Source organism: Pseudovirgaria hyperparasitica (genome assembly GCF_010093815.1).
Source record: "Pseudovirgaria hyperparasitica strain CBS 121739 unplaced genomic scaffold EJ05scaffold_17, whole genome shotgun sequence".
Classification (NCBI taxonomy): domain Eukaryota; kingdom Fungi; phylum Ascomycota; class Dothideomycetes; order Acrospermales; family Acrospermaceae; genus Pseudovirgaria; species Pseudovirgaria hyperparasitica.
The window spans coordinates 272,528-296,436 of NW_022985565.1; the positions used below are offsets into that span (position 1 = coordinate 272,528).

Consider the following 23,909-nt stretch of genomic DNA (forward strand, 5'->3'; position numbering starts at 1 on the left):
CCCAATTCGAATCGACCTTCAGTTCGCAGATTAGAAACATTGTGATTCAAGCGTCTTTAAGAGACAAAGCCTCATTCATCTGCGCGACTGCATTCCGAAAGAGAGTTGTGAATTGGCCCGCCGTAGCAACGAGTTACGACTACTGCGCTATATAAATCTTCGACGCACTTACTCCTCCATTCCTCGTCGTTCTGGTCTTATCCTTTCGCAGCGCACATAATGCCCGTCAAGAACCGCTTCACGCGGCTGGACGCCTTTACCAAGACAGTCGAAGACGCACGAGTGCGCACCACATCCGGAGGGGTTGTAACGATAACGTCACTGCTGGTGATATTCTGGCTAGTATGGGGCGAGTGGGCAGACTATCGGCGGATAACGGTGAAGCCTGAGCTGGTGGTCGACAAAGGTCGCGGCGAGAAGATGGAGATATTCATGAACATCACATTTCCCAAGATGCCGTGCGAGCTGCTCACGCTGGATGTGATGGACGTGAGTGGGGAGATTCAGGCAGGTGTCATGCATGGGATCAGTAAGGTCAGACTGAGCGAGGCGAGCCAGGGAAGCCGGGTCATTACATCTACTAGTTTGGATCTGTGAGTACATGCGTTCAACTGCGAGCTGGTACATTAAGAATCGCAACTGACCGACCTAGACACGCAGACGAAGCAACACATCTTGACCCCTCGTACTGCGGCGAATGTTACGGGGCCCCACCCCCTGAGAATGCCCGGAAATCCGGGTGCTGCAACACCTGCGAAGAAGTACGCGACGCTTACGCCAGCAACTCGTGGTCCTTTGGCCGCGGCGAGGGCGTCGAGCAATGCCAGCGCGAGCACTATGCGGAGAAACTGGACGAGCAGCGCCGCGAAGGCTGCCGCATCGAAGGCGGCATCCGCGTCAACAAAGTCGTGGGCAACTTCCACTTGGCGCCGGGCAAGAGCTTCAGTAACGGCAACATGCATGTCCACGACCTCGACAACTACCTCAAGGACGAGGCGGACCACAGCTTCACGCACACGGTTCATAGTCTGCGCTTCGGCCCACCGCTGCCAGACGATGCGATTGAGCGCATCAGACACGGACAGACGGGATTGTGGACCAACCACCACCTGAACCCGCTCGACGGCACGACGCAGAGCACGTCGGATAAGGCGTTCAACTACATGTACTTTGTCAAGGTCGTCAGCACGGCGTATCTACCGCTCGGCTGGGAAAAGATAAAGACACCCGAGGGCCTGTCGAACACGGAAGAGACTGGCGGGATCCCCCACGAGATGGTCGCGTTGGGCCGCATGGGCCACGGATACAAGGGCAGCATCGAGACGCACCAGTACTCGGTGACAAGCCACAAGCGCAACCTGCGAGGCGGCAGCGACGAGTCTGAGGGGCACAAGGAGCGCATCCACGCCCGCGGCGGCATCCCAGGCGTCTTCTTCTCCTACGTATGACCTACCCTCCCCCCCCCCCCCCCCCTTGATTATTTCCATCCAAAGAGAGCCCCCCCAAGACACTAACAAGAACACACAGGACATCTCCCCAATGAAAGTCATCAACCGCGAAGTGCGATCTCGCTCGTTCTCGGGCTTCCTGGTCGGCATGTGTGCAGTCGTCGGTGGGACGCTCACCGTCGCGGCGGCCGTCGACCGCGCGCTGTACGAGGGCGTGAACAAGGTCAAGAAGTTCCACACGGGTTAGGGCCCCGGATTGTCGGGTTTCTTGTCTTTTCTTGCTTTTGTGTGGGTCGTCGTGTATGGTGTTTTTGAGTGCGTTGCCTGGCATTGTTAGCTTGGACGCGGAGGCTGGGGTGGAGGTGTGCGGGTGTGCGGGTGTAGAGTAGTAGTAGTAGTAAAAGTCTCAGGGGAGGAGCAGCAGCAGCAGGAGGAGGAGGTGAAGGCTAAGTAACTAGCCATGCCATGCCATGCATGTCATACTCACACTACCAACACCCAACACTCAATACCGTTCGACTGGAAGGGAAAGCGAAATCCTTTTTTCTTATATGACGCAGTGGCATGCACATTTTACAGAGCGCGGTGGGGCGGTGGGCATGGGGCGTGGGGCGTGATACAGTGGTCCTGTATGTATGTATGTATGTATGTATGTATGTATGTATGTATGTAGGCGCCGCAAAAGAAGAAGAAAAATATCTTTGTCTCTCGAGGTGTATATGGTGTATATGTATGTATGTATGTATGTATGTATGTATGTATGTATGTATGTGTGTGTGTGGACGGCGTTGATTGGGCGCTCTTTGGTTTGGTTTGGTTTGGTTTGGTTTGGTTTGGTTTGGTTTGGTTTGGTTTGGTTTGGTTTGGTTTGGTTTGGTTTGCTTTGCTTTGCTTGGTAAGGATGCCTGGGAGGTCTAGGGGTGTCATTGTTGAATATATGTATAAGGGGTCATGGCGTGTTGGAAGGGGTATATATATTTATGTATATATATTGTGGTATCTGAATCCCTCGATGACTCGATGACTCGATGACTCGTTGACGAGTGTGTGTATTCTATATTTGTATGTATATATACGTATGTATGTATGTGCGTTGTGTTGTGTGTGCCAGGTTGTGTTGTGTGTTGTGTTGTGTGTGCCAGGTTGTGTGTGCCAGGTTGTGTTGTGTTGTGTTGTATGTGTATCCATGACTACCCTCGCATCGCTTCGTCCTGCTTTCTCCCACCGTCACCGACCACCGACCAACTACCACCGCCACCGACGGAAAGTATACACTGGCTAATCTGATGCCTTGCCTCGCCTCGCCTCGTCTGTCGATTTATAGACATGTCCATATATGCGTCCATACACGTGTCCATACATGCGTCCGTCCGTCCGTCCGTCCGTCCATACATGCGTACATGTACAAATCCCAGCCCGCACAACAAATACAAAGACCCGAAACCCCAAACCCCAAATCCCAAAACCCCCACCCCCGCCCTCTCCCGGAAAGGATAAACAAACACAGTCTATTCGTCGTCGTGGTCGTAACGTCGTGTCCGTCATCATCGTGCACTTCCTCGTCCTACCTCCTCGTCCTAGTCCTACCTCCTCGTCCTACCTCCAGCCCCTACCCCCTACTCTTCACCCTCACCCTCACCCTCACCCTCATCCTCATCATCATCCTCCTCCTCCCCCCCCTCATCGCCCTCCTCACCCCCATGCCCCAACATACCCCGCATAGTCCCACCCGGCCCACCACGCCGCGCCGGCACAGCATACAAGTCCTCATTCGAAAAGCCCGCGAAACTAACACTCGGGCCCGCCCTCGAAACAGCAGCTGAAGACGCTGAAGAAGAAGAAGAAGCATCAAGCCGCCGCAGCGCACCATCGACATCACGCATTTCGACATCGCGGTCACGGTCGTGGGAAGACTTCCCGTCGGCGTCGTCCACACCAGCACCACCACCACCACCAACGCCACGAGCAAGACCCTCCGCCCGACCCGGAACCCCCACGGAGCTAACCTCCGCCACAGCCGGTTTCTCCGCGACACCCCTAAGCATATGCCGACTAGCATCGAGCATACGAACGGCGAAACCGAGCCAATCCGCGCGCTGCGCACTAACAGTGAGCGTCCAGCGATACTCGCGCAAGCGGAGGTTATAAAAGGCTTCTTCCTCGCGGGCGGGGGCGGTAGCCTGGAGGAGGGCGCCAAAGGTGCCGATGAGGGTAAAGTTGATTGCGGCGGCAAAGTGCCAGAAGGCGCGCAGGTGGGCGGGCTTGAGGCGGTTGACAAAGTCCATGGCGGAGATCAGGCGGGTTTTTGCGGCGCTGCGGCAGATGTAGGTGAGGTAGGGGTCGGGGGTGGTGGGGAGGGATTGGATGATGCGGCGGTGGAGGGTGATTTCGGTGGCGAAGTAGGCGAGGTGGAGGAAGCCGGCGGGGCTTACGCTGGAAGGGGAGGAGGAGGAGGAGGAGGAGGAGGAGGAAGAAGGGGACGGAACAGGGGCGTCCATGCGGGTGCAGGCGGGCAGTTTGGCGAACCATTCTTTGAGGCGGATTTGGACGGGCTTTGCGCGGTCGAGGATGAGGCGGGTGCTGTTGCGGCCGGCGGCGGCGAAGTCGGCGATGGCGACTTGGGTGTAGAAGGTGTCCATGACTTCGGCCATGATGCCGGTCAGGGCAATCATTTCGGAGTAGATGGCGCGGCCTTGGTCGGCTTCCGGGCTTTCGTCGAGTGTTTGGGCGGCGGTGCCGGATTGCTCGTAGAAGTCTTCGGTTGTGATGGGGCGGACGGCCCAGTTTGCGCTGAAGATGTGGCTTGGGCGGCCGTGGATGAGGGAGGACCATTTGTCTTGCATGTACAGGGCCCACGCGATACGCTTGCGTAGCCCGCGCTCCCAGGCAGGAATGGACCAGTTTGCGCAGTCGAGGTGGAGGCCGAGTTCCTGGCCGATGGCGACGAGCTGTGTTGTCAGTGACCAGGAGTCAGCACCAGGTCGCTGGAGGAGAAGGAGGCCGGCTTGGACGGTTGACAGTTTGGGACGCTCCATTGCAGCAGTCAGCGATCTCGTGGCGATAGGCTCAAGGAGGCTGGCGTCAGGCTTCACGTATTGGGCGAGACTGGGGTCGTGGGACCACCAATTGAGAGCCAGGATGTAGATTCCGGCCATCAGGGGCGGTGAGAAGGACCGGTCACCATTGCGATAGCGTTCGAGGAGGAGTTCCTTTTGGATGATGGGGAAGCTGGGGTGGACGATGCGGAAGAAGATATCTAGCAAGGCAGGACCGTGGGGTGCGACGATCTGCTCGATCTGGTTCAGAGTGTCCATATCATGGCCATATTGTTGCGTGGAATCGTCAGGAAGCATGATGAAACACTCATGGTCGTTCACCTTCCGGAGCGTGCCAAGGTCAAAAGTGCTTTCGTTGCGATTGTCGAACTTGGTCAGGCCGATGAGGAGCGGGTCGAAGGCGGTGGTGAGGCCGATGTATTTACTATGCTGTCTGCGCTGAAGGCCTAGAGTCTCGCCGAGGGCAGTGGTGTCCCGGGCAGACGTAGTGAGCAGGATCGGGCTGGGGGCAACGGGCGGAGAGGTACGAGTGATGGTCGGAGTGATGGTCGGAGTATGTGATACTAGGGCAGGAGAGTATATCTCGCTTGATCTGGAGTGATATATGAGCTAAGGGTACGAGACGAGAGCAGCCAGAGCGACAACCGACCTTTTCTTCGCAGTCTCCTCCTTGGCATCGGTGGGAACCTTCCTCTTGCGTGGCTGAGGGTCCTGGACAAAGGTACAGTCCTGCTTATGAAACTCGCACAGCACACACAGGATCTGGCCCTCGTGTATTACACAACGACTCTTCCGTCGTCTGCACGCGTCACACGGCCGTTCCCGGCGGGCCCTAGCGTTGTTGCCGTCGGACTTGTAATTGGCAGCGGATTGCGACTTTGATTTGCCGTGAGGGATGTTCTCCTTTCCGGACGGGGACGAGCGTTTCGTGGGAGGGCGTGGGCGGTTGGCGGGAATGGCGACGGGCGAAGGACGATGGGCGGAAGATTGGATGGCCACAGCCGTGGACATGGTGTACCGTTTCAGACCCGGCGGGAGGAAGCAGTGAAAGAGATAGAGAGAGAGAGATAAGAGGCCTGGCTGACAAAGACAAACACGACGGGGCAGCCGAGAGAGAGTGTGTGAAGCGGTTGGAGTGGCCAGCAATCACAGTCGGGGTGGTGGAGATAAATTGTGCTCTGGAGGATTCGCAAGCAAGCAACTACCTAGGTACGTGGGCGATAACAGAAAGCCTTGGCTTATCGCGTGTGGGACAAGTTGGAAGGGTGAGAGGACCGGGAGCAGACAAGAGTTCAAAAATGGCACAGCTTGAGTGTGTCGAAGTGTGTGTCGAAGCGCGCCGAGGAAAAGAAAAACAAAGGGATCACAACCCAAGTCAAGTGGATGGACGGATGGGGACAGGCGTGTGATACAGATATGTTTGTGCAGGCCTGATTAGGAAGTGGGTGGGTGGACAGTCTAGATGCAGAACAGGGAGATGATATAGAAGTAGTGTGTGTTCAGCAAGTAGACTCAAGACTGCTCTCGGTCAGGGCCCCAAGTTTCCAGTGACAGCAGCGAGGAGAATGAGATGGCCAATCGTTCGAGCGGTCATTGGAATGCTGTTGTTGTTTGAATCTGATGCCAATGGCGGTTGTGGGGGGAGAGGGAGGAATGGAAGGATGGGAACAGCAGCTCAGTCGGGGGGAAGCGTGGAGGGATATGGTTCCTCTGAGAGTGTATATATAAGAGGGAGAGTGGTGAGAGAGAGAGCGGGAGATAAAGGCGCGGTAGACGATAATATTCAGGAGGAGGAAGAATAATGAAGTGACAGGCAGGGCATTCGGGGCATCATACCGGGAGTGTAGTAGTGTAATGATGGGATAATAGCGTGTTAGTAGAGCAGGAAGAAGTGGGCAAAACAGGCCAAAAAGGCGAAAAAGGCGAAAAAGGCGAAAAAGGGTGGGTTGAAGTGAATTGAATGATTGGGGGAATGAATGGTGGTCTGAGCACGGAGAGAGGAGAGAGGGAAAGTGTATGGAGGGATGCATCTCGGCCGAATCAGGACTAGCGCTCCCAGTACGTAAGAAGAACCGGCTGGCTTGCGCACTGACGCACATGCACCGGATCTCACAAGATAAGGGATTTGTGTGCCTTGCTGCCTTAGCCTCTGTTCTTATGACTTTGCCCGTGCTGTCATTGGCTCGGAGCTGGAATCATGCCGTGCTCAGCCAATCACAGTCCGCTGCCTCCTCCATTTCTATGTTCAATCTTTTTACCTATTATTCACTCCTGGGCTTTGCCCTTGACTCTTGTTTCTTGACTCCTAATTACTCATTCATTCAATCCCTCCTCCCAACACTTCAACAACCTGGTCCTGCTCAGAGGTGCCAAGCCCAAGCCTATACATAGCTGCATGGAGCGACTTGACTGCTACAAGCCAAGCTGCGTTCTTTTTTTTTGCTTTGCATCCTTTGCCATTCCTACGACACATCGATTGTCCTTCCGTCGTTCATGGCTTGTCATGTCGTCGCAAGTGCCTACCTAGAGATATCAACTGTTACGTAGCTGTAACCTGCCTGCACGCCATCCTCACCGCCCATCTCCGTCGTCGGTCCCAGCATCTAATTAGTTACCTTATCCTACTCTCGAATCGGTCGATGCTATCCTCACATTTGCTTGCTTGCCTCTGGACACGAATCGCAGGTTTCATAGCATGCTAAATGCGAAATGCTAAAATGACACATTGACAAGAATGACAAAATGATGTATCATGCTGAACAAGCTATCCATCACAATGCACTCTCTCGTCAACCGATAAGAGCCTGCTGCACGTGCCCCGTCTCTCCACTTCTCTCCACAATCCACACTCTCCAGCCAGTTCCAAGGTTCGCGGTCCGAGGACCCTGGGCATAATTAAGCTACTCGATGCACATGCAGAGCAGATGCCACGTACAACAGGTACCTATGGCTATGGCTGTGTGTTCGTACAGATGAGGAGCAAATACATGTACAGAACGTAGATATGTAGAGGCACATGTAACGATATATGATATACGTATATATATATATGTACATATATATTTCTGTGTGCGTGCGTGTGTATCTTACCCAGGCTTTTCACAAGCCATCCATTCAGTCAGCTGCATGTATCCAGGCGGGTCACCACAACGGCGGCCCGCAATTCTCACGATGCATTGCTCCCGTCTTACCGCCCAAGGTGCACAGTAATTAGTCATTTCCGCCGCCTGAGGCAGAAGGCACACAGGCACAGGCACAGGCACAGGCACACGACTGACTTCCCTCCAAGAAAGAGTCCAGGTGACGACATGCAGTCCGCCAAGATATGTTCCCGCTCAGCCTCAATCCTCCGTCGTCCATCCCATCTCTTCCTACTATTAATATTCTTCATCTTCACGCTCCTACTACAGTCCACAGTGGCCACTCGCTGCCATGTGTGTCATGTGTTGTGTGCGCTGTGACATCTTTCCTAATCCTCGGTTTCGCCATCTCGTTTCACCCACTCAATCTTTCCCCTCTCTCTTTCTCTCCATTCCTTGTCTTGGATGATGCGCGCCCGTTGGCCCTACATGCATGCAGAAGCGTTGAGAGCGTGCACTCCGGGATGTGTGTAACGTGTATTTATGTCGGGGAGCACGCTCTCGATTCTATTGTAGCTGTTCTGCTCAACATCTGCAACACCGCCTACCATTGCCCGTGTTCGTCTACGAAAGCCTGCCAACGGCACACTATTTGTCCAGTGTAATGGACGATCGCTGGCTTGTGTTGCTATTTTGTTCTACTGTATGAGTTGACTGGAGATAGCACGTGTATTAACCAATTATATCACCTTGCGAGTTGAAGCTTATATGAGTATTCAGTCCAGATCAATCGCTGTAGAGCCTCTGGTACACACTCCAGACGCGTCTTGCGCGTTCTACATCAAGCCCGAAGCCATGGCGAAGTGCTCTTATTTACATCGCAGTTACCTGATGCACTTTGACACTCTCCCTCACGGCATCGGACTTGTAAGTCCGCCATAGACATTTAGCATGTCTAGCAATGTCGTCTTGCATTTGAGGCGATGATTGTTGAGCATCCAGTCTGGCATATCGACCGTCTCGTGGAGCTTGTGGACGTCTTTGTGCTGTGCTGCGAACTCGACATGTGTCTGATGCACTGTAGAATAGGATCAGGACAGCTAAATGACAAGTTGTCGAGTTTGCCATGGGCATTCAACGCTCCTCAGAATCTCTAGACTATCCTGGTCCGTCTGGCTATGCTCTGCCTTCCTTCGAGTTCTCCAGTTCCAAACGGGCGATGGACCCAAGCACATCTACCATCTCCGAGCATTAGATCCGTTCAGGTCCTCACAACTCCTTCGCTCGCATTAATATCAGTCTGCCAAACTGGAGGAGACCAAAGCACAACATGCCAAATGTTTGCCGGGTAGACGTCGCGGCTGGCTAGTACACGAGTGCACACACTTCTTCGTTTGTTTCGGTCTGGTGCTTTGCACCTTTCATCCTTTACTGATAACCTAATTCGATCGGTATCATCTTCAGACAACGTGTGAGGAGTATGATGACTACTAACACACACATATATGTCTTACTGTTCTTCGTTGCAAGATGCCACGATTCACTGTAGAGATACGCTTGGTAGCTTCTTGTGACTGCTTAGCTTGGTATGCAAACTGGTTTACCTGGGTTGCGCCCTGGTAGAGAATTCCTCAAATATTGAAAGAACTAAAAATAACACTAGGCATCTCTCGATTCGTATCATGTATGTGTACGCGTCTCACTAGAGTCCCGATAGATCCTATTGACGTGTCAACAAATCAAGATGTGACCAAACAACCACCATAGGGTTGAAATACCATAGAACTATTCAGCATAGTCATAGGGTGGAAGAACTCTACAAGTAGAACAGCAACGGTCAGCGTCAGCCATGACGCTACAGGGGTGGGCGGAGAATTGAGGGTGAGGCTTAGGGTAGATCTCGCTAAATGCATCTTACAGTAGCACGATGCGTACAGAAGAGGTTAGCGCGAATTGATTTAATCTCCAGCTTTGCGCCCTGTGGAAGCGGTTAGCGCGCCTTGGCATGGAGTAACGGCGGCTTCTCTGGGGTCGCCGGCAACAATTGCGAGGAGCCCCATCCAGGTACAGCCTCAAACCTTTCTCTACACTTGTTGATTCGCGATTCTGTAACAACTCTCCCAAGCCTGCTGTTCTCAAGACGCAACGCGCTCACCTCCAGTCGACCAGTGTCCTACTCCGCATCCCTTACGCTCAACCGCTGCCCGCTTCACCGTCACGTCCAGGGACAGATTCGCTCCACCTGCACCACTTCACAGCTTCATCAGCCAAGCGCGATGCCAACAAATCCTTGAGCGCTCTGCTGTTGCCCTCGATACACCAACTCTTAGGCATTGAAAGTGGGATAAGAGCAGTCTCGGAGACTCCGCTAGCCATCGTCATTTGCGTGATGAGCTTAGCCACGACTGATTAACCGCCGCACCTCTCACATACATCAACCCTTCACCGACGCCTTACGTCCACGAAGCTGTACCTCTACAACGTCTTACATGCGAACTGGCATTAATTTTGGCCGACCCAACACGTCGCAAACGGTTTCGTCAGCGCGCACAACGGCCCGCCAGTGCGACTTTCCCTGTACCTGCATATTCGACCCCACGTATTCAACCTCGTCGAGTACCGGGCTCACACAGCTTCTTTGGCTATCACCTCGCTATTGAATAATGGGCCCATCTGAGGGCTCGCATCAGGCTCCTGAACGGTCAGGTCCCGCTCCAAATCTCTCGAGTCGCCAATATCCGTCGCGAGACCCCACGTCGACATACAATCCAAACCCGTACCCCAAGTCACAACCAGCACCACCAATGGATCAACGACCGCGGCCCTCGCAAGACAATGTGAGCAGAGAGCTAGTGCCCACGCGTCAGTCAGAATCACAGGATAGGCAAGGAAGAGTATCGGAACAGCCATCCAGCTCCATTCCAAGAGACCGGTCACAGAAAAGCGCAAATCGGCGGCCTAGTGGCTCAAGGATATGCGGGAAGTGCAGTCAAAATCTGACAGGACAATTTGTTCGGGCTCTCGGTGACACATATCACCTGGAGTGTTTTACGTGCCATGTCAGTATCGTTGCTTTCAATCCTTCACCAACCTCAGTGCTAATTCCCTGAAACCCAGGACTGTGACAAGATCGTTGCCTCAAAGTTCTTTCCTGTCCCAGACTCTGGTCCAAACCAGTACCCTCTGTGCGAAGTCGATTACTTCAAACGTCTGGACTTATTATGCTATGCATGTGGTGGCGCACTCAGAGGCTCATACATAACTGCCCTGGACCGAAAATATCACATCGAGCATTTCACGTGTTCAGTATGCCCAACAGTGTTTGGTGCTGCTGACAGCTATTACGAACATGAAGGCAACGTCTATTGTCACTTTCACTATTCCACCCGATTCGCACAGCGTTGCAATGGGTGCCAGACTTCGATCCTCAAGCAATTCGTTGAGATTTTCCGAAATGGTCAGAACCAGCACTGGCATCCGGAATGCTACATGATCCACAAATATTGGAATGTACGCTTGGCGTCGTCAAATCAGGCTGTGATAGAGCCCGAGACGGACGACGATAAAGCATCCGACGAAGTCAGGGAAGCAGTACGAAAGAGTGAAGAGAAAGTCGAGGAAAAAGTCCTCTGGATATGGCGGACCCTATCGGCTTTCGAGGAGAAATCTGCCACTTGCATTTCAGACATGCTGCTCCATGTCAGCAATGGAGCCTACATGGAGGGTGTAATGGCTGCCAAGAAGTTCATCGTTCACATCGACCTTTTGTTTGGTGCGGCAGATAATCTCGATCAATTGCTGGTCGCTCACACCCCCAAAGGTAAGCCGCGCCCCTATTGCAAAGTGCCTCTTGTACTAAACGTATCAGGTCTGTCATATTCACGCGAAGCAAAGTTGTTGTGCAAGAAGGTCGTGGCTTTCTTCCAGCTGCTTGCAGAGTCATCCCAAACATCGGGAGTACGTCGGCTTGGTGTGACTCAGGAGCTGCTTTCTCTCGTTACAGGTCTCGCCCACTACCTCAAACTTCTCATCCGTATCTGCCTACAGGGCTCGTTACGTCTTGAAAGAGAGACTGGCAATCAGGAAGGCCTTGGAAGCTTCTTGAACGATATAAACGCCTTGGAACCGAAGATCGAGAAAGATGCAGAAGCAGACGCGAATACCGAGTCTGCGCTGTACACGCCACGCTCTGCAGATACCTGCCCCGTGTGCGAGAAATCGGTCGAGGACAGGTGTTTCAAAAATGGTCACCTTGTTTTCCACACAGGATGTATGGTTTGTCAGAATTGTGGTAATGATATGACTGAAAACATCTCGGATGCGCGTTGGACAAGCTCGAGGCAAAGAGTTTTGTGCAGTGAATGTTCGCGAATCGCCCCGGACGCGGACGGTGGTTTTGTGACGGTATCCAAACTTCGACAGTACGTCCATTTATTGAGGGTTGCCCATGCGAGGCTCTTGGCGAACCTCCGGACCAACGGTGCCCTTCCACACACCTCCGGTAAGCTATTATATAGAACCCAACGATGCCTGTCGAGCTACTGACTTTTTTTCCCCAGACGATCCAAACCTCGCAGACTACGATTCAAACAAAGGCCACCGATTGTCTGACGGTGAAGACGCACCTGGCTTGCTTCGCTCCAATACACGTTCGAAATCTTACGGCGGCTCAAGTGGGAACGACGGTCAGCAAAATTCGTACGAACAGACTCTCGGTGACATCCGCCGTCTGCGATCTCAACGACTAGATAAACACCTTTCAAGCACCATGAAGAGAGCACGAAGTTCCCGTATCATCGACGGTCCTGATGGACTTATGGGACGCTCGGACGACGCCTATGGGGACTCAATGACGGGGCAAGGTATGCATTACACGCAAGACAAAGACGCAAATGGCGAAGGCAGTGGTGCTCTCAATCTAGGTGGCAACGCCCTTGCGCTGGACGATATTCCCAGGCTTGTCGCGGCCGAGCAGGCACGAGACCAGAGGCCAAATGCTTCCAAGTACGCGCGGGGAAACCTCGTCGGCTCTGAACCGAAAGCCAGGCTTATCAACGGTCATCGTCGCGACTTCTCGGGAGGTCAAGAACTTGAGATGGCTGCCGCGGGAGAACCCATGACGCGACCCAAGAAATACTTTTCAGAGCTGTCGGCATTGGAGTATTTCATCGTGCGACACATTGCTGTTCTATCCATGGAACCCCTTCTAGAGGGCAAATTCAACCAGGAAGAACTTCTTGATCTAATCGAAACGAAGCGCAACAACTTCTGGGCTAAATTCGGCAAAGCATTCAAACCAGACTCCAAGCAGAAAGGGCCTACCAAGAAAAAGGGAATATTCGGCCGAGCACTTGAGCATACTGTCGAAATCGACGGTGCTGAGTCTACAGATGGAGTGGGCTTTGGCACCTTGAAGATTCCGGCGTTGGTCCAGGACTCCATCTCAGCGATGCGATCTATGGATATGTCCGTCGAGGGTGTTTTCCGCAAGAATGGTAACATCAGGCGACTGAAGGAGTTGGCGGAACAGATTGATAGGGATGGTGGCGACACCGTCGACCTTACCAAGGAAAACCCAGTACAAGTTGCAGCCCTGCTGAAGAAATTTCTTCGCGAGCTGCCTGATCCAATCCTGACTTTCAAGCTCTACAAGCTGTTCATTGTCGGAGCACGTACGTAATTAGTCTTCCGGTGTTCATAAACATTGCTAACGTGATTCCAGAGCTCCAAGATGAGGACAGCCGTCGTCGCGTTCTACACCTCACATGTTGTCTTCTTCCGAAAGTGCACAGAGATTGCATGGAGGTCTTGTTCTCTTTCCTCAATTGGGCCTCATCGTTCTCTACCGTAGATGAAGAAACAGGCAGCAAGATGGATATCCATAACCTCGCAACCGTGGTTGCGCCCAATATCCTCTATTCCAACACCAAAGGCATGGAAATGGACACCAGCTTCCTTGCGATCGAAGTCGTCCATACTCTCATCGAATGCAACGAGTCCATGTGCGAGGTACGTCATCACTTACAGTCAACTTCAAAGCATCAACATGTATTAATGCAGTCACAGGTTCCTGAGGATATCGTCTCCATGCTCAGCGATTCTACACTATTCGAAATCAGCCCCGACCTGACCACCAAAGAGATCCTGAAGCGTTGGGGAGAGATCGGACGCGTTCCACAAGCAACCATCACCAACACTCAAACGCAGAGACCTCGCTCTCGCGAAGGAAAGCAGGCTAACGGTGCTGCCGTGGCGCGCATCGACACAGTACCCCCTCAGTGGCAGAACGAATCATCCGTTCGACATGTAGGCGGAAATCAGCATATGACATACGGACCCTCTAGTGCTCAAAACACACCTCCACAGCACCAGCATGAGCTAGCAACTCCAAATTTGCCATATGCACATGGTCATTCGAATGGGAGCTCAGAGTCTCGTGGAGGCAGCCCTCATCGACAACCTTACCGGTCAAGCCCAGGCATGCAGAAGCAAAACCCCATGGGTATCACTGGAGCCGGTTGATCAAGCCAGAAACAGACTGCGCTACACCTAAGAGGTGTTTTTGCAGATCGCCCCTACCTGTATAGCACCACCCAGGACATATCCACGACGTATTGCTGGATATGCATAGGACTACCCCATCCTTTGACTTGCATCTGGAAAAAAAAGGCGTTTTGGAATTCAATCATGTTAATCATTTGCATAAAATTGCTAAGCGAGAAGGAAAGAAGAATCCGAAAGCGAAGGTCCATATCATCGACGGACTGGTCGGCCCTCGCGCTCGCGTCTTAATGTCCGTCTCTAATCGGGAATGGAAGGAGGGGGGGAAGGGTGTTGGAGGGGTTTTATATTTCGCGATACGAAGAGGGAGCATCACTGAGGAAAGCTGGAAACATACCCAACACACGGACGCACACACACAAATACCATTCAGCCAGCCAGCCAGCCAGCCAGCCTTACTACTAGCAAGAGAGCCATTACGAAAAGAAAAGAAGCATGTACGGGAGTCTGTTTGTTTATGATCTTTCCGTCTTTGGGTAGCCCCATTTTTTTGTTCTTCTTCTTCTTTTCTGTCTCTCGCTTCACCTCTCACTTACTTCCTCAACAACGCACACAGCAGCTCGAAAGCACAGCCAGCCAGCCAGCCAGCCAGCCAGCCAGCCAGCCAGCCAGCCAGCCAGCGGGGAAAGGGAAACCGGTCGTGCATGAAGCAACAACTCCTTGGTTGATCGAGGATATTCTGCTTGTTGAATGATTTGGTGGTGCGTGGGGTTTGCTCTGGCATGTTTAGCTTGTTGTTGTAGTTGTTGTTGTTGTTGTTGTCCCATCCATCATTGCGCCTTTTTTGCGTTGGTTGTGTGTGTTTTTGTCGTGTAGAGATGGGAAGAAGAATTGAGATGAGATGAGATGAGATGAGATGAGATGAGATGAGATGAAAATGGGATGGGATGGAGACGAGAAATGAAAGATGAGAATGACCAATGAATGCAATGGAAGCTGCTGCTGCTGCTGCTGGTGGATGATATGATACCATATGGTGTGTGTTTGTGTGTTTGTGTGTTTGGTGTCTGTGTGTTTGTGTTTGTGTGTTTGGTGTTTGTGTGTGTCCCTTGGCTGCACTGCACTGCACGGACATGGGACCTGGACAACGGAGAAGATGGGAGAGATGAGTGGAGAAGACGGAAAGACGGAACCTATGGGGGGAAGTGGAGTGGAGTGGAGTGTAGGCGAATTGATGATGGATTCGCGGGCTTTTTGTTTGTTTTGCTCGCTGGGTGAATTGAAGCCTTTAGGGGGCGCTAGTCAGAGTCAGCGTTAGGGTTTAGGGTCTAGGGTCTAGGGTTGATTGGTTGGGTGTTTAGGTCAAAGTCAGGGTCAAGGTCAGGCAGGGTCAAATGCAAATGCAAATGCAAATTCAAAGTCAAAGTCAAAGTTTCAAAAAAAATTCAATGGTTCAACGGTTCACGTGCAGATCCCCGTATTTGAGATTTGAGATTGGAGATTGGAGATTGGAGATTGGAGATTGGAGATTTGAGATTTGAGATTTGAGATTTGAGATTGGAGATTCGAGATTTGAAGAGTGTGATGGGAGGGGGTAGTGGTCTTGGGGTTATGGGGTTATGTGGTTTCTTTTTGATAGGTTGGGCTGTCTCCTTATTCCTCTGGGACGATGCTTGCCTTCTTTCTTTCCTTCTTTCTCATCCCCTTATTACTTCCCTTATCTATCGCCGTACATGCACGCATGCCATCCCATGCAAATTAAAGCCTCGGTCGGGGCCGGGCATGGAGATATATATATCCTGTGACGCTCTCTGATTATCATGCTATACTACACTACGCTATACTCTCTACCCAAACCCCCCGCCCCCCCCTTGGATGCCCCAAACTCACGTCAAAAACCCCTTCTTCCCCAAATACTTAATCGCCTCGAGCGCAAGCTTATTCGCCTCGGCAACCTCCTGCGCCGCCCAGCGGTCGCGGAGAGTGATTCTCTGCTTCCTCTTATGCTTCCTGCTGTTCTCGTCGTTATCGTTGCCAGCACCGTGCCGCCGCCGTCGTCGCCGCTCCTGCTGCTGCTCCTGCTCCTCGGCTGTTTGCTGGTGGCGGAATCTGCAGCGGGGTCCGAATTTGCAGTGGCGGTTGGATTTGCGGAGTGAGGGGCAGAGTTTGGGGTGTGTGGTTTTGGTGGGGGCGTTGTGCGGGGGAGGATGATGATGGTGTGGTGGGGGAATGAAGAGGGGGTTTGGAGGGAGTTTTGAGGAGAGGGTTTCGGGGTGGGCGGAGGAGGAGGAGGAGTCTGAGTCTGAGTTTGAGTCTGAGGAGTCTGGGTCTGAGGGGGAGAGGGCGGAGGAGCTGGATATTATGGATGAGGTGTCGGATAGGGAGGCGTTGATGTTGGTCTCGTGGTCGGAGTTGGCTTGGTCGGCTTGGTCGTCGGAGTCTGAGTCGCTGGCGTAGTTGAGGTTGAGACTGATGGTTGGGTTTGTGTCTTGTCGTCGGAGTGGATTCGAGCTGGTGGTTGCTGTGGCGGCGACAGGAGGTTTACGGTTGTCTGTGGACTCCTGGGCGCGTCTTCGTGGGGTGTTGAGGTCTTCGTTTCGATCACGGGTTTGCGTGTCGTTGTCCCGGGCAGGTGCTGGAGCTGCTTTGGGGTATTCTTTCGACCTGCTTTCGATGCGTTCGGTGCGTGATGAGGGCTCGCATCCTCGCTGTAACTGCAGCAGTTTATCGCGCAGCTCGGCAGCTTCCTGTTTCTTTTGTTGGACGCGTGCTTGGGTAGGGAATTCTCTTCGGCGCTCTGCCCTCCACGCAGCGATTTCGGCCGCGTTGCTTAGCTTTACAGTGCGGTCACCGTACTCGATTCTGATCGTGTCGATGGACCCGGCATAGTGTGCTTCCTCGTCAATCTCCTCCTCCTCGCTGGAGTATTGCGGCTCTTCCTCATTTATCAGGCCTAAATGCGTAGTCTTTCGTTTCTTGTTGCTCCTGCTATCTTTTGAGTGTTCGCTCGGTCGTGAAGCAGGAGATACAGGGGTCGGGAGCGAGAAGCCAAAGCTAGGGACTGAAGGGGCGACGGCTACGCGCTGCCTGACTTGGGGCTTGTTCGATGTGCCTCGTCCACGGCCTCTGGGCGATTGGTGATCCTTACGAGAGTCCCTCGGGCCGCTCGAATTATACATTCTCTCTGTTCTGGGCGCAGAAGCGTTACGGTCTTGTGCTGCTACGCCTGGGTGGGACTCCTGATTGTAGGTGTTGGCTGAATGTTGCGGACTCGACGCGGGCCGAGCGTTTGACAGGTGGGCTTGAGCTTGATTGAGCTTGGTCTGGAACTCCGGTGAGTTCCACATCATCTGGGCAGCGGTAGTGTATGCCGCATACTGCTGTTGCATCTCGGGTGGCAGAGTTTGGCTTCCGTTCACGTTCGTCGCGTTCTGGTCGTTTGCTATAATTCCCGTAGACGACTGATTCGGGATGCTTCTGTGTTCGCTCGACTGTATCGCGGTCTGCTTGTCGTGACTATTCCGGTTCCCGTCAGGTCTCCCATGTTGATTGGTCGCCGTTCCCCTTCCTCCTCTTGCACCATACCTAGCTCCTCTGCTCCCTCTATGATTTTGACCCCTTCCTCCACCTGTGCCATGATTATGAGCTCTACTACTGTACTGTGTTCCATCATTATGCGAATTGGGTGTAAAAGACGACGCCGGGCTATTGAAGCTCTCGACCGGCGCAGCTTTTGGCGGAGGCGGAGGTAGAGGAGGAAACGTGAAAGCAGCTGGCATAGTGCGTCTTGTAGAAAAGATCAACGTGAGCCGCTTCGGTCATTATACAGCATTTATCAGTCTAGGTAAGGATATGATAATAGTATGCACGTTTGTCGCATCGAAAGCTATTCCTCGAAGAGAAATGGTGATAGTGGTCCGAGCTCCGGAACGTAACGCTAAAATTCTTAACTCCGCACTACCGTCATTCTTTTTCTTGCGACGCGTTCGGGCGCGTCTCGGAAAAGGGTCATTCTGGATGAAAGCGGAGAACGATACCAGTATGTTCCTAGATGAAAGTAGCTCACAATGTTTGTTCTTGTATGGAATAATTTCTTTACCGATATCTGCAACACTTCTAGCTAAGACACAATTTTCAGACTTCGATATCCGATCTGATCCCGATTGATCCAAAAGATTTCACAAAGCCCACGCCTGATGCCATAAAGGACAACATACATAGCAAATACTCAAACAAGGTAGAATATCCCGTCAATGTATCTGTACGATGGCTGATCAAAGCCCAGGTTCTACAACAAGTCGGCCTTTGCATATGCGTTTTCGATATAGAAAAGATCTCCGATGGCCTCATAGGTCACGGGTCTGGCATAGTATACGTGCATGGTATGCTCAATTATCGGGTTTCTTGCAATATCTGACTAAAGCAACCATTTAGTTGACTTTCGACTTTTGGTATTTCGACCATTCAAAGGTGAAATCCTTCAGGGGCGCATAATACGTAGCGACGAAAATGCCATCAAAAGTAGGCACTCATCAGGTCGCGGCTCATGTATGCTGACAAACATTTAGTCGGCCTCGAATTCTTCGAAGATATTACCGCTCCTGCACCTACTTCTCTTTTTGAGGACACAACATTGTACGCATCATTTTATGTACAGCTCGATTCTACAGCTAATTCTCTGCAGTGATGCGAAGGAATTGTCCTGGGTCTGGACACCAGAGGGAGGTGATGGCGAGCTCTACTTTGACTTGGGGGAAGTCATCCGTTTTCGCGTCGAATCCGAAGAGTGGCATGACCGATCACCCCAAGCCCCTGGATCTGAAGATTCTGGCAAGGATGATCAGCCACCTTATAGTTTGCTTGTTCGTATCACGATGGCGAGGCTCAATTGCAGTATGCTGACTCCATCAGGTATCAATGCAGCAATCAGGCCTTGGACTCACCATGTGGTGGGACGAAGAAAGGGCAGAGGAGGCGGAACAGAGCCACAGTCCCACATAGCCGCACAAAGTGATGGCCACGGTTTGCATACGCTACGCACTCATCCTGCACATTTGTGTCATATCCTATGCATCTGTGCTTCTCTGTGTGAATAACAAGGCCCGGTGATATACCTGCTAACTTGGCTTAGACACGCGGAGGGGGTTGGGTTGTTTTCACCATGAGCAACGAAGCTTGCAAGCTTGAGCGGAGACGAGTCATGCAGGTTTAAGCATGAAAATATGTACTATATACTTTGGCTGGACGAAGGAGGTCTAAGTATCTTCTTCTAGTTCTCGCATATCTCATTCTTTTCTCTCCATGATTCATCATCGAATGAGTTCATTTGAAGCTCACTCCAACAAGTCAATCCTGAGTATTCTTCCGCGCGAACACATGCGGGTAGTTTTTTAGTGTTGGACAGGCAATGAATTTTGAAGAGTTGGAGTCGCCGATGGCCAGACGCAGGACAGGAGTCATTCCGCTGTGATCGAAGCTCGTTACAGTAATTATTGCCTGATCAGGTTTAGTTGCTTACGGCAGGCCGAGGTATCTCCTGGTCATCATTCATTCAACGTCCATGCGCCTCTTACAGCCTCACCACGAGGCTTGGTCGCAGGGCGTAATATATGCATCGCAATATGCGTAGTTCATCTCGGCTCATTTGTTGTATCTTGCCTTACGGTAAGGCTCCCCCACCACGAAGCAAGTATATCCAAGACCGGCCGTTTGCTCTGCTTCACGAAGCGATGTTCTGCATTGCAGAAAAGACGCAATATGACACCTTAATAGCCTACCTCTAAGACCCCACACAAGGATCAGAATTCGAGGCTCATTAGGTATGGATAGTTTGCCTCACTTTCCGCCTCACGATCTATCGCGTACCCATGATTATGGGATGTCCTGCCGAGAATCAACAGTTTGGTTCACCAGAAATCTTCCGGACGTCGAGGTCTTGTGGGCACTCGCATATCCTTTCAATGGCTCCAGACAAAAAATGTTAAGTTGCTACTTCCATCTCGGTATTCTAGCCGTACGCGAGCCTTTCATTGCAATACTCCTCTGATCAGTTCCATTACCCCTGCATCGAATTACCAAATTAGATACATGGCAATCCATGAAACTTCTCACGCCACCAACGCCCTCTTTCGAAAGCTCGTGGCAACGTCCCACCTCTGCAACAACGAGGCTGATACCGGTACATATCTTCTGGTTTGGCCAACTGCTTCAAGTCCATAGGGCCTTTAGAGTGACGAGTGCCTCTCGAAGAAGCGCAATTTTCTAGATGTGTTGCTTCTCAGGTTCCGCAATTTAGGTACCACTTGGAAAACTCGTTTGGACTCTGTCTTATCAAAGAAGATGAGATGATATTGTATGTTCAAGTCTGCCTCGTCCACTCTATTACAACGGTATCGAGCTAGACTTATATCGCCCGGCACCTCGTAGCCACTGGATTTCTCGCTCGCCCTATGGCTTGCAATTTTCAGACGGATGCGTGCGCTGGAAATTCAATGACAGTCTCCCATGACCAGACGATTGGCCCTCTCTAGCTGCCCTGGATTCACTGGTCTGGTTATGCACCTATTGCACCTGTTCTACCTGTCCAATTGTCTATATCTAGCTTCTCAAGGCTACTCCTTTCCCTTCTTCAAGTCTATTGTTAAGATTTCAACGCTATTCAATAGATATTGAGCAGCCTCACCAGTCCAGTCCACAGGATCCACATACCTAAAGTCTTACGCTCGTCACCGACCTAAGAAGCTTTCTATTCATTTGGTTATTCATATTCCAATCACTATCACCGGTAATTCATCTTCAGTCTACACAGCACTTCCAACTTTGGTCATGGATTCCGCAGGTAAGGGCAAAATATCGCCGATTACTTTCTTCGACGCGCCAGTGTGAGTACAGTCAAGCGGGCATCCTAATCCATCAACAGCAAAACATACGAATCTCGATACCACAGATTTGGTCATCTCCATAACCCTCCGTCAGGACCAGGCAGCTCGACTCAGAACTCCAGTATGTATTGGTACCTAATTTCCCGTTACACAGTATCTGAATACCGTTCTGCTCAAGAGGTTCAGTGGTCACACTGAGACTGGAAGAGTTAGCACGAGATTGATGAAGTACTTAATTTGACCGTGCTGATCCTGCTCAAGCGGCCTTCTGTGAAAAGCTGCAAACCGGAATCAGCCCAGGCTCTCGACATAGATGCCACGAGATACGAAGAAGAGTCGGAAGAAATTCGAGAGTTGACTTACTTCATGGATTCCCTCCACAGCCATCGTCAAGACAATCAATCCACTGGATCTACCTGTCCACCTTCTTGTAACACTGCCCTGGCCTTAGGTGACCAAGCGAAGCCGCGTAGTCACAATCCATTGGTATCATTCCTCACTGGTTCGTACACAACTTACGATCGACTCATGCAGTCAAAGCTCTCAACAGACTCGACAAGCAATGGTATACAGTGGTCTGCTCTGGAATTATCTACCAACAACGTTCTAGTTGACAGTACAAGACGATCGTCCCGTGTTCCACCCGGATCCCGTGAACATTAGATTAATTGCTGCCCATATATCCTATCACTTTTGCGCTCCTGGTAATTTTTCCTCTGCCCTTGCTTCGATACCATTCCAAACAGTCTCATACCAATCTGGTCTTAAGCTAGTCATCTATGATATGCGATCAGTATGGACACCCTCGATCTTAGCAATAGCTTTACCTCTGCCGGTTTTAGCCTACTGGCGTTCCGCATGCCGGGCAGCATTTACCTGGGATTACCCAGACCGTGGATCCTTCACTCAAACATTTGGGACACTTTCGGCCAGGTACCTTTCGAATGGTCAGCTTGAATTTTCTCTAGAATATACTATCGTTTGTCAACATACAGTGTAGTCCGTCGGAGCAATATCAGCATTGATCTGCTGGTTCACATTTGTGACTCTGTCATTGGAACCGGAGGCACACATGAGGAAGAATTAAGGAGTCTGTGGTTGTTTTACAAAAGCCTGGCTTGGTCTGGATAGCCACTTGAGTTTGAGACGTTTACGATTGGAATTCGGAGGATATGAGCAAGCCATTCGACCTGAAGCGATGCCTCGAATTTATAGTCAAACCTCTCGCAATCGTCTCCGGTCACCGCAAGTTGCTGCGACACCAACTACTCCGATATCTGGCCATACATACCACCAGGTATAAGGGAGACGCAGTGTTAGCCAAGCAAGTGGAAGATGAAGCGGTGAAAGCGCAGTTGATACCAAGCCAGTGGGTAGGGTGCATGGAGCTATAGACGATAGGAACGAGGGGCGTCTGTTTAGTCGTGGACGTGGTACTAGGAGGTTGCTTTCTAGCTCATGGCTGCGATGGGCTGCATGACGAGGCGCAAAAGACATTAATATCGTCAATATACACCACATTGATCTATAGGGCAACGAAACAAACACACCGCAGGAATACTGACCCGCTCTGTTGGATGTCAGGGAGTGCCAAAGGGCCGGTATTCTGGTATTTTCACATTTCTGTAGTACCACCACTATGACGAGTTTTCGTGTCTCCTGCTAGTGCCTGGTTATTGAAGACAGGCGTCGGACAAGGCTGAATTTTGGTTACCCAAGACAACTAGAGACCCGTTTCGAAGTGGATATATGCAGCACGACGCCTATTATTGAGTTTGTGTCCGCTCAGATCCGCTTGCTGCGGGGCCCTAAAAGACAACTATTTCCGTTTGACTCGTCAATATATATGATAGGTCATATAGTACTACCTCTAATCACCAGGCGCGAGCACAGGTGTCATTGCACGGACCAGGTGTTTGTGCATCTATAGAGCTATCTATTAGAAGATTCGGTTCATTCTTATACAATATCGGCAGCTTCGCCGAGGCGGCCCAAGTCTTCGATCATCTTTGAACTACTCTGTATCGATTTTCTACCGTCAATCTCTAGACTGATCTGCAAGCTGCATCATATAACTCCGTAGTTATGTGTTCCGTCGGGATCTATACACAATAGTCCTTGAATGCCCTACAGATATTGAAAGATATATGACAGGGTTCGGTTTAGAATCTTGGGTAAACATCCTGGGTTAAAAACTAGTCGTCATGTTCTGTCAGTCACTTTCTGCGTGTAGTTAGCACCGTCGGCTTCATTATACGGGGAACTGCTTCTTATCACGAGCGATATCAGTGGCTGCGGATATACATCCGAGCAGCCAATTGTAAGCTCTGCCGGGCTTGCCGTCGCAGTTGTACGCAAAGGATGACAACGCATGACGCTGAGTAGCGGAGGTGCGACATGCGACGAAAGTGACTAATCGAAGCATGTTTATAGGGGAACTGTGACGAAGCAAGTATTGTAGCATGCAAAAAGCTAGAGAGGTCCTTTGCCAAAACATGATGGTTGCCGATGATTGGCTCAGAGACTTCTCAAAGGATGTCGCAAGATGGCTCCTCCCGGAATCTGCATGGCTCTATTTCTCGATCAGAGTGGGACTACAGGGATATCCCTGAGCAACACTATTCGATTGCTTGGGTCAATACCAGATGCTCAGTGAAGGGTAGCCATATCCTGGGTCGTTTGCTGCTGTGTGAGCACTGTAATTTGCAACTTTAGTCGACCTAGGGTATGATCTCTGAGGCTCTTTCACAATCCTAGTAACGTAGACCACACTCGCAAGCTCGAGATCAATGGTTAGGTCAAGTATTGACTACCGTGTGGAAGATCTTTATATGGTAACTATGACACAATGAACAGCGTCACTTCTAATCTATCAGCATATAGCAGTCCCAAATTAAGATTTGATCCTCGCTGGCGTCACTCACCGCCATGTCAACATGGGAT

General features: G+C 51.4%; 9 protein-coding genes across 9 annotated transcripts; 6 read left to right on the forward strand and 3 right to left on the reverse strand.

Annotated features, from left to right (window-relative positions):
* Nucleotides 1-219: 219 nt before the first annotated feature.
* On the forward strand, nt 220-1,695 carry EJ05DRAFT_504229 (DUF1692-domain-containing protein; the record flags this gene model as incomplete). The annotated part of the gene is made up of 3 exons (XM_033747532.1): nt 220-593; nt 653-1,442; nt 1,528-1,695. 3 exons carry the CDS (start codon nt 220-222, stop codon nt 1,693-1,695), a joined length of 1,332 nt encoding a protein of 443 aa, XP_033596568.1.
* A 352-nt stretch (nt 1,696-2,047) lies between these two features.
* Nucleotides 2,048-2,603, forward strand: EJ05DRAFT_149156 (uncharacterized protein). Its single transcript, XM_033739301.1, has one exon. It carries the CDS (start codon nt 2,185-2,187, stop codon nt 2,470-2,472), a length of 288 nt encoding a protein of 95 aa, XP_033596569.1. The 5' UTR covers nt 2,048-2,184; the 3' UTR covers nt 2,473-2,603.
* A 461-nt stretch (nt 2,604-3,064) lies between these two features.
* EJ05DRAFT_489381 (uncharacterized protein) lies at nt 3,065-5,515 on the reverse strand (the record flags this gene model as incomplete). The annotated part of the gene is made up of 2 exons (XM_033745782.1): nt 3,065-5,096; nt 5,154-5,515. 2 exons carry the CDS (start codon nt 5,513-5,515, stop codon nt 3,065-3,067), a joined length of 2,394 nt encoding a protein of 797 aa, XP_033596570.1.
* A 4,873-nt stretch (nt 5,516-10,388) lies between these two features.
* Nucleotides 10,389-14,106, forward strand: EJ05DRAFT_443819 (rho GTPase activator; the record flags this gene model as incomplete). Its single annotated transcript, XM_033742096.1, has 6 exons — nt 10,389-10,643; nt 10,702-11,404; nt 11,453-12,085; nt 12,144-13,256; nt 13,307-13,593; nt 13,651-14,106. 6 exons carry the CDS (start codon nt 10,389-10,391, stop codon nt 14,104-14,106), a joined length of 3,447 nt encoding a protein of 1,148 aa, XP_033596571.1.
* Nucleotides 14,107-14,567: 461 nt separating this feature from the next.
* Nucleotides 14,568-15,462, reverse strand: EJ05DRAFT_149335 (uncharacterized protein). The gene has a single exon (XM_033739302.1). The coding sequence runs from the start codon at nt 15,218-15,220 to the stop codon at nt 14,678-14,680; it is 543 nt and encodes a 180-aa protein (XP_033596572.1). The 5' UTR covers nt 15,221-15,462; the 3' UTR covers nt 14,568-14,677.
* Nucleotides 15,463-15,958: 496 nt separating this feature from the next.
* On the reverse strand, nt 15,959-17,947 carry EJ05DRAFT_479667 (uncharacterized protein; the record flags this gene model as incomplete). The annotated part of the gene is made up of 1 exon (XM_033744721.1): nt 15,959-17,947. A coding segment is annotated over exon 1 (1,498 nt), but the record flags the coding sequence as incomplete, so codon positions are not given.
* A 108-nt stretch (nt 17,948-18,055) lies between these two features.
* EJ05DRAFT_149370 (DNA-directed RNA polymerase III polypeptide) lies at nt 18,056-19,220 on the forward strand. The gene is made up of 7 exons (XM_033739303.1): nt 18,056-18,164; nt 18,224-18,322; nt 18,371-18,467; nt 18,520-18,606; nt 18,654-18,720; nt 18,770-18,947; nt 18,997-19,220. Exons 1-7 carry the CDS (start codon nt 18,153-18,155, stop codon nt 19,084-19,086), a joined length of 630 nt encoding a protein of 209 aa, XP_033596574.1. The 5' UTR covers nt 18,056-18,152; the 3' UTR covers nt 19,087-19,220.
* A 1,133-nt stretch (nt 19,221-20,353) lies between these two features.
* EJ05DRAFT_479669 (uncharacterized protein) lies at nt 20,354-21,053 on the forward strand. The gene is made up of 2 exons (XM_033744722.1): nt 20,354-20,923; nt 21,005-21,053. The coding sequence occupies exon 1, from the start codon at nt 20,590-20,592 to the stop codon at nt 20,755-20,757; it is 168 nt and encodes a 55-aa protein (XP_033596575.1). The 5' UTR covers nt 20,354-20,589; the 3' UTR covers nt 20,758-20,923; nt 21,005-21,053.
* EJ05DRAFT_504235 (uncharacterized protein) lies at nt 20,911-21,629 on the forward strand (the record flags this gene model as incomplete). The annotated part of the gene is made up of 4 exons (XM_033747533.1): nt 20,911-20,923; nt 21,005-21,087; nt 21,121-21,174; nt 21,228-21,629. The coding sequence occupies 4 exons, from the start codon at nt 20,911-20,913 to the stop codon at nt 21,627-21,629; spliced, it is 552 nt and encodes a 183-aa protein (XP_033596576.1).
* Nucleotides 21,630-23,909: the final 2,280 nt, after the last annotated feature.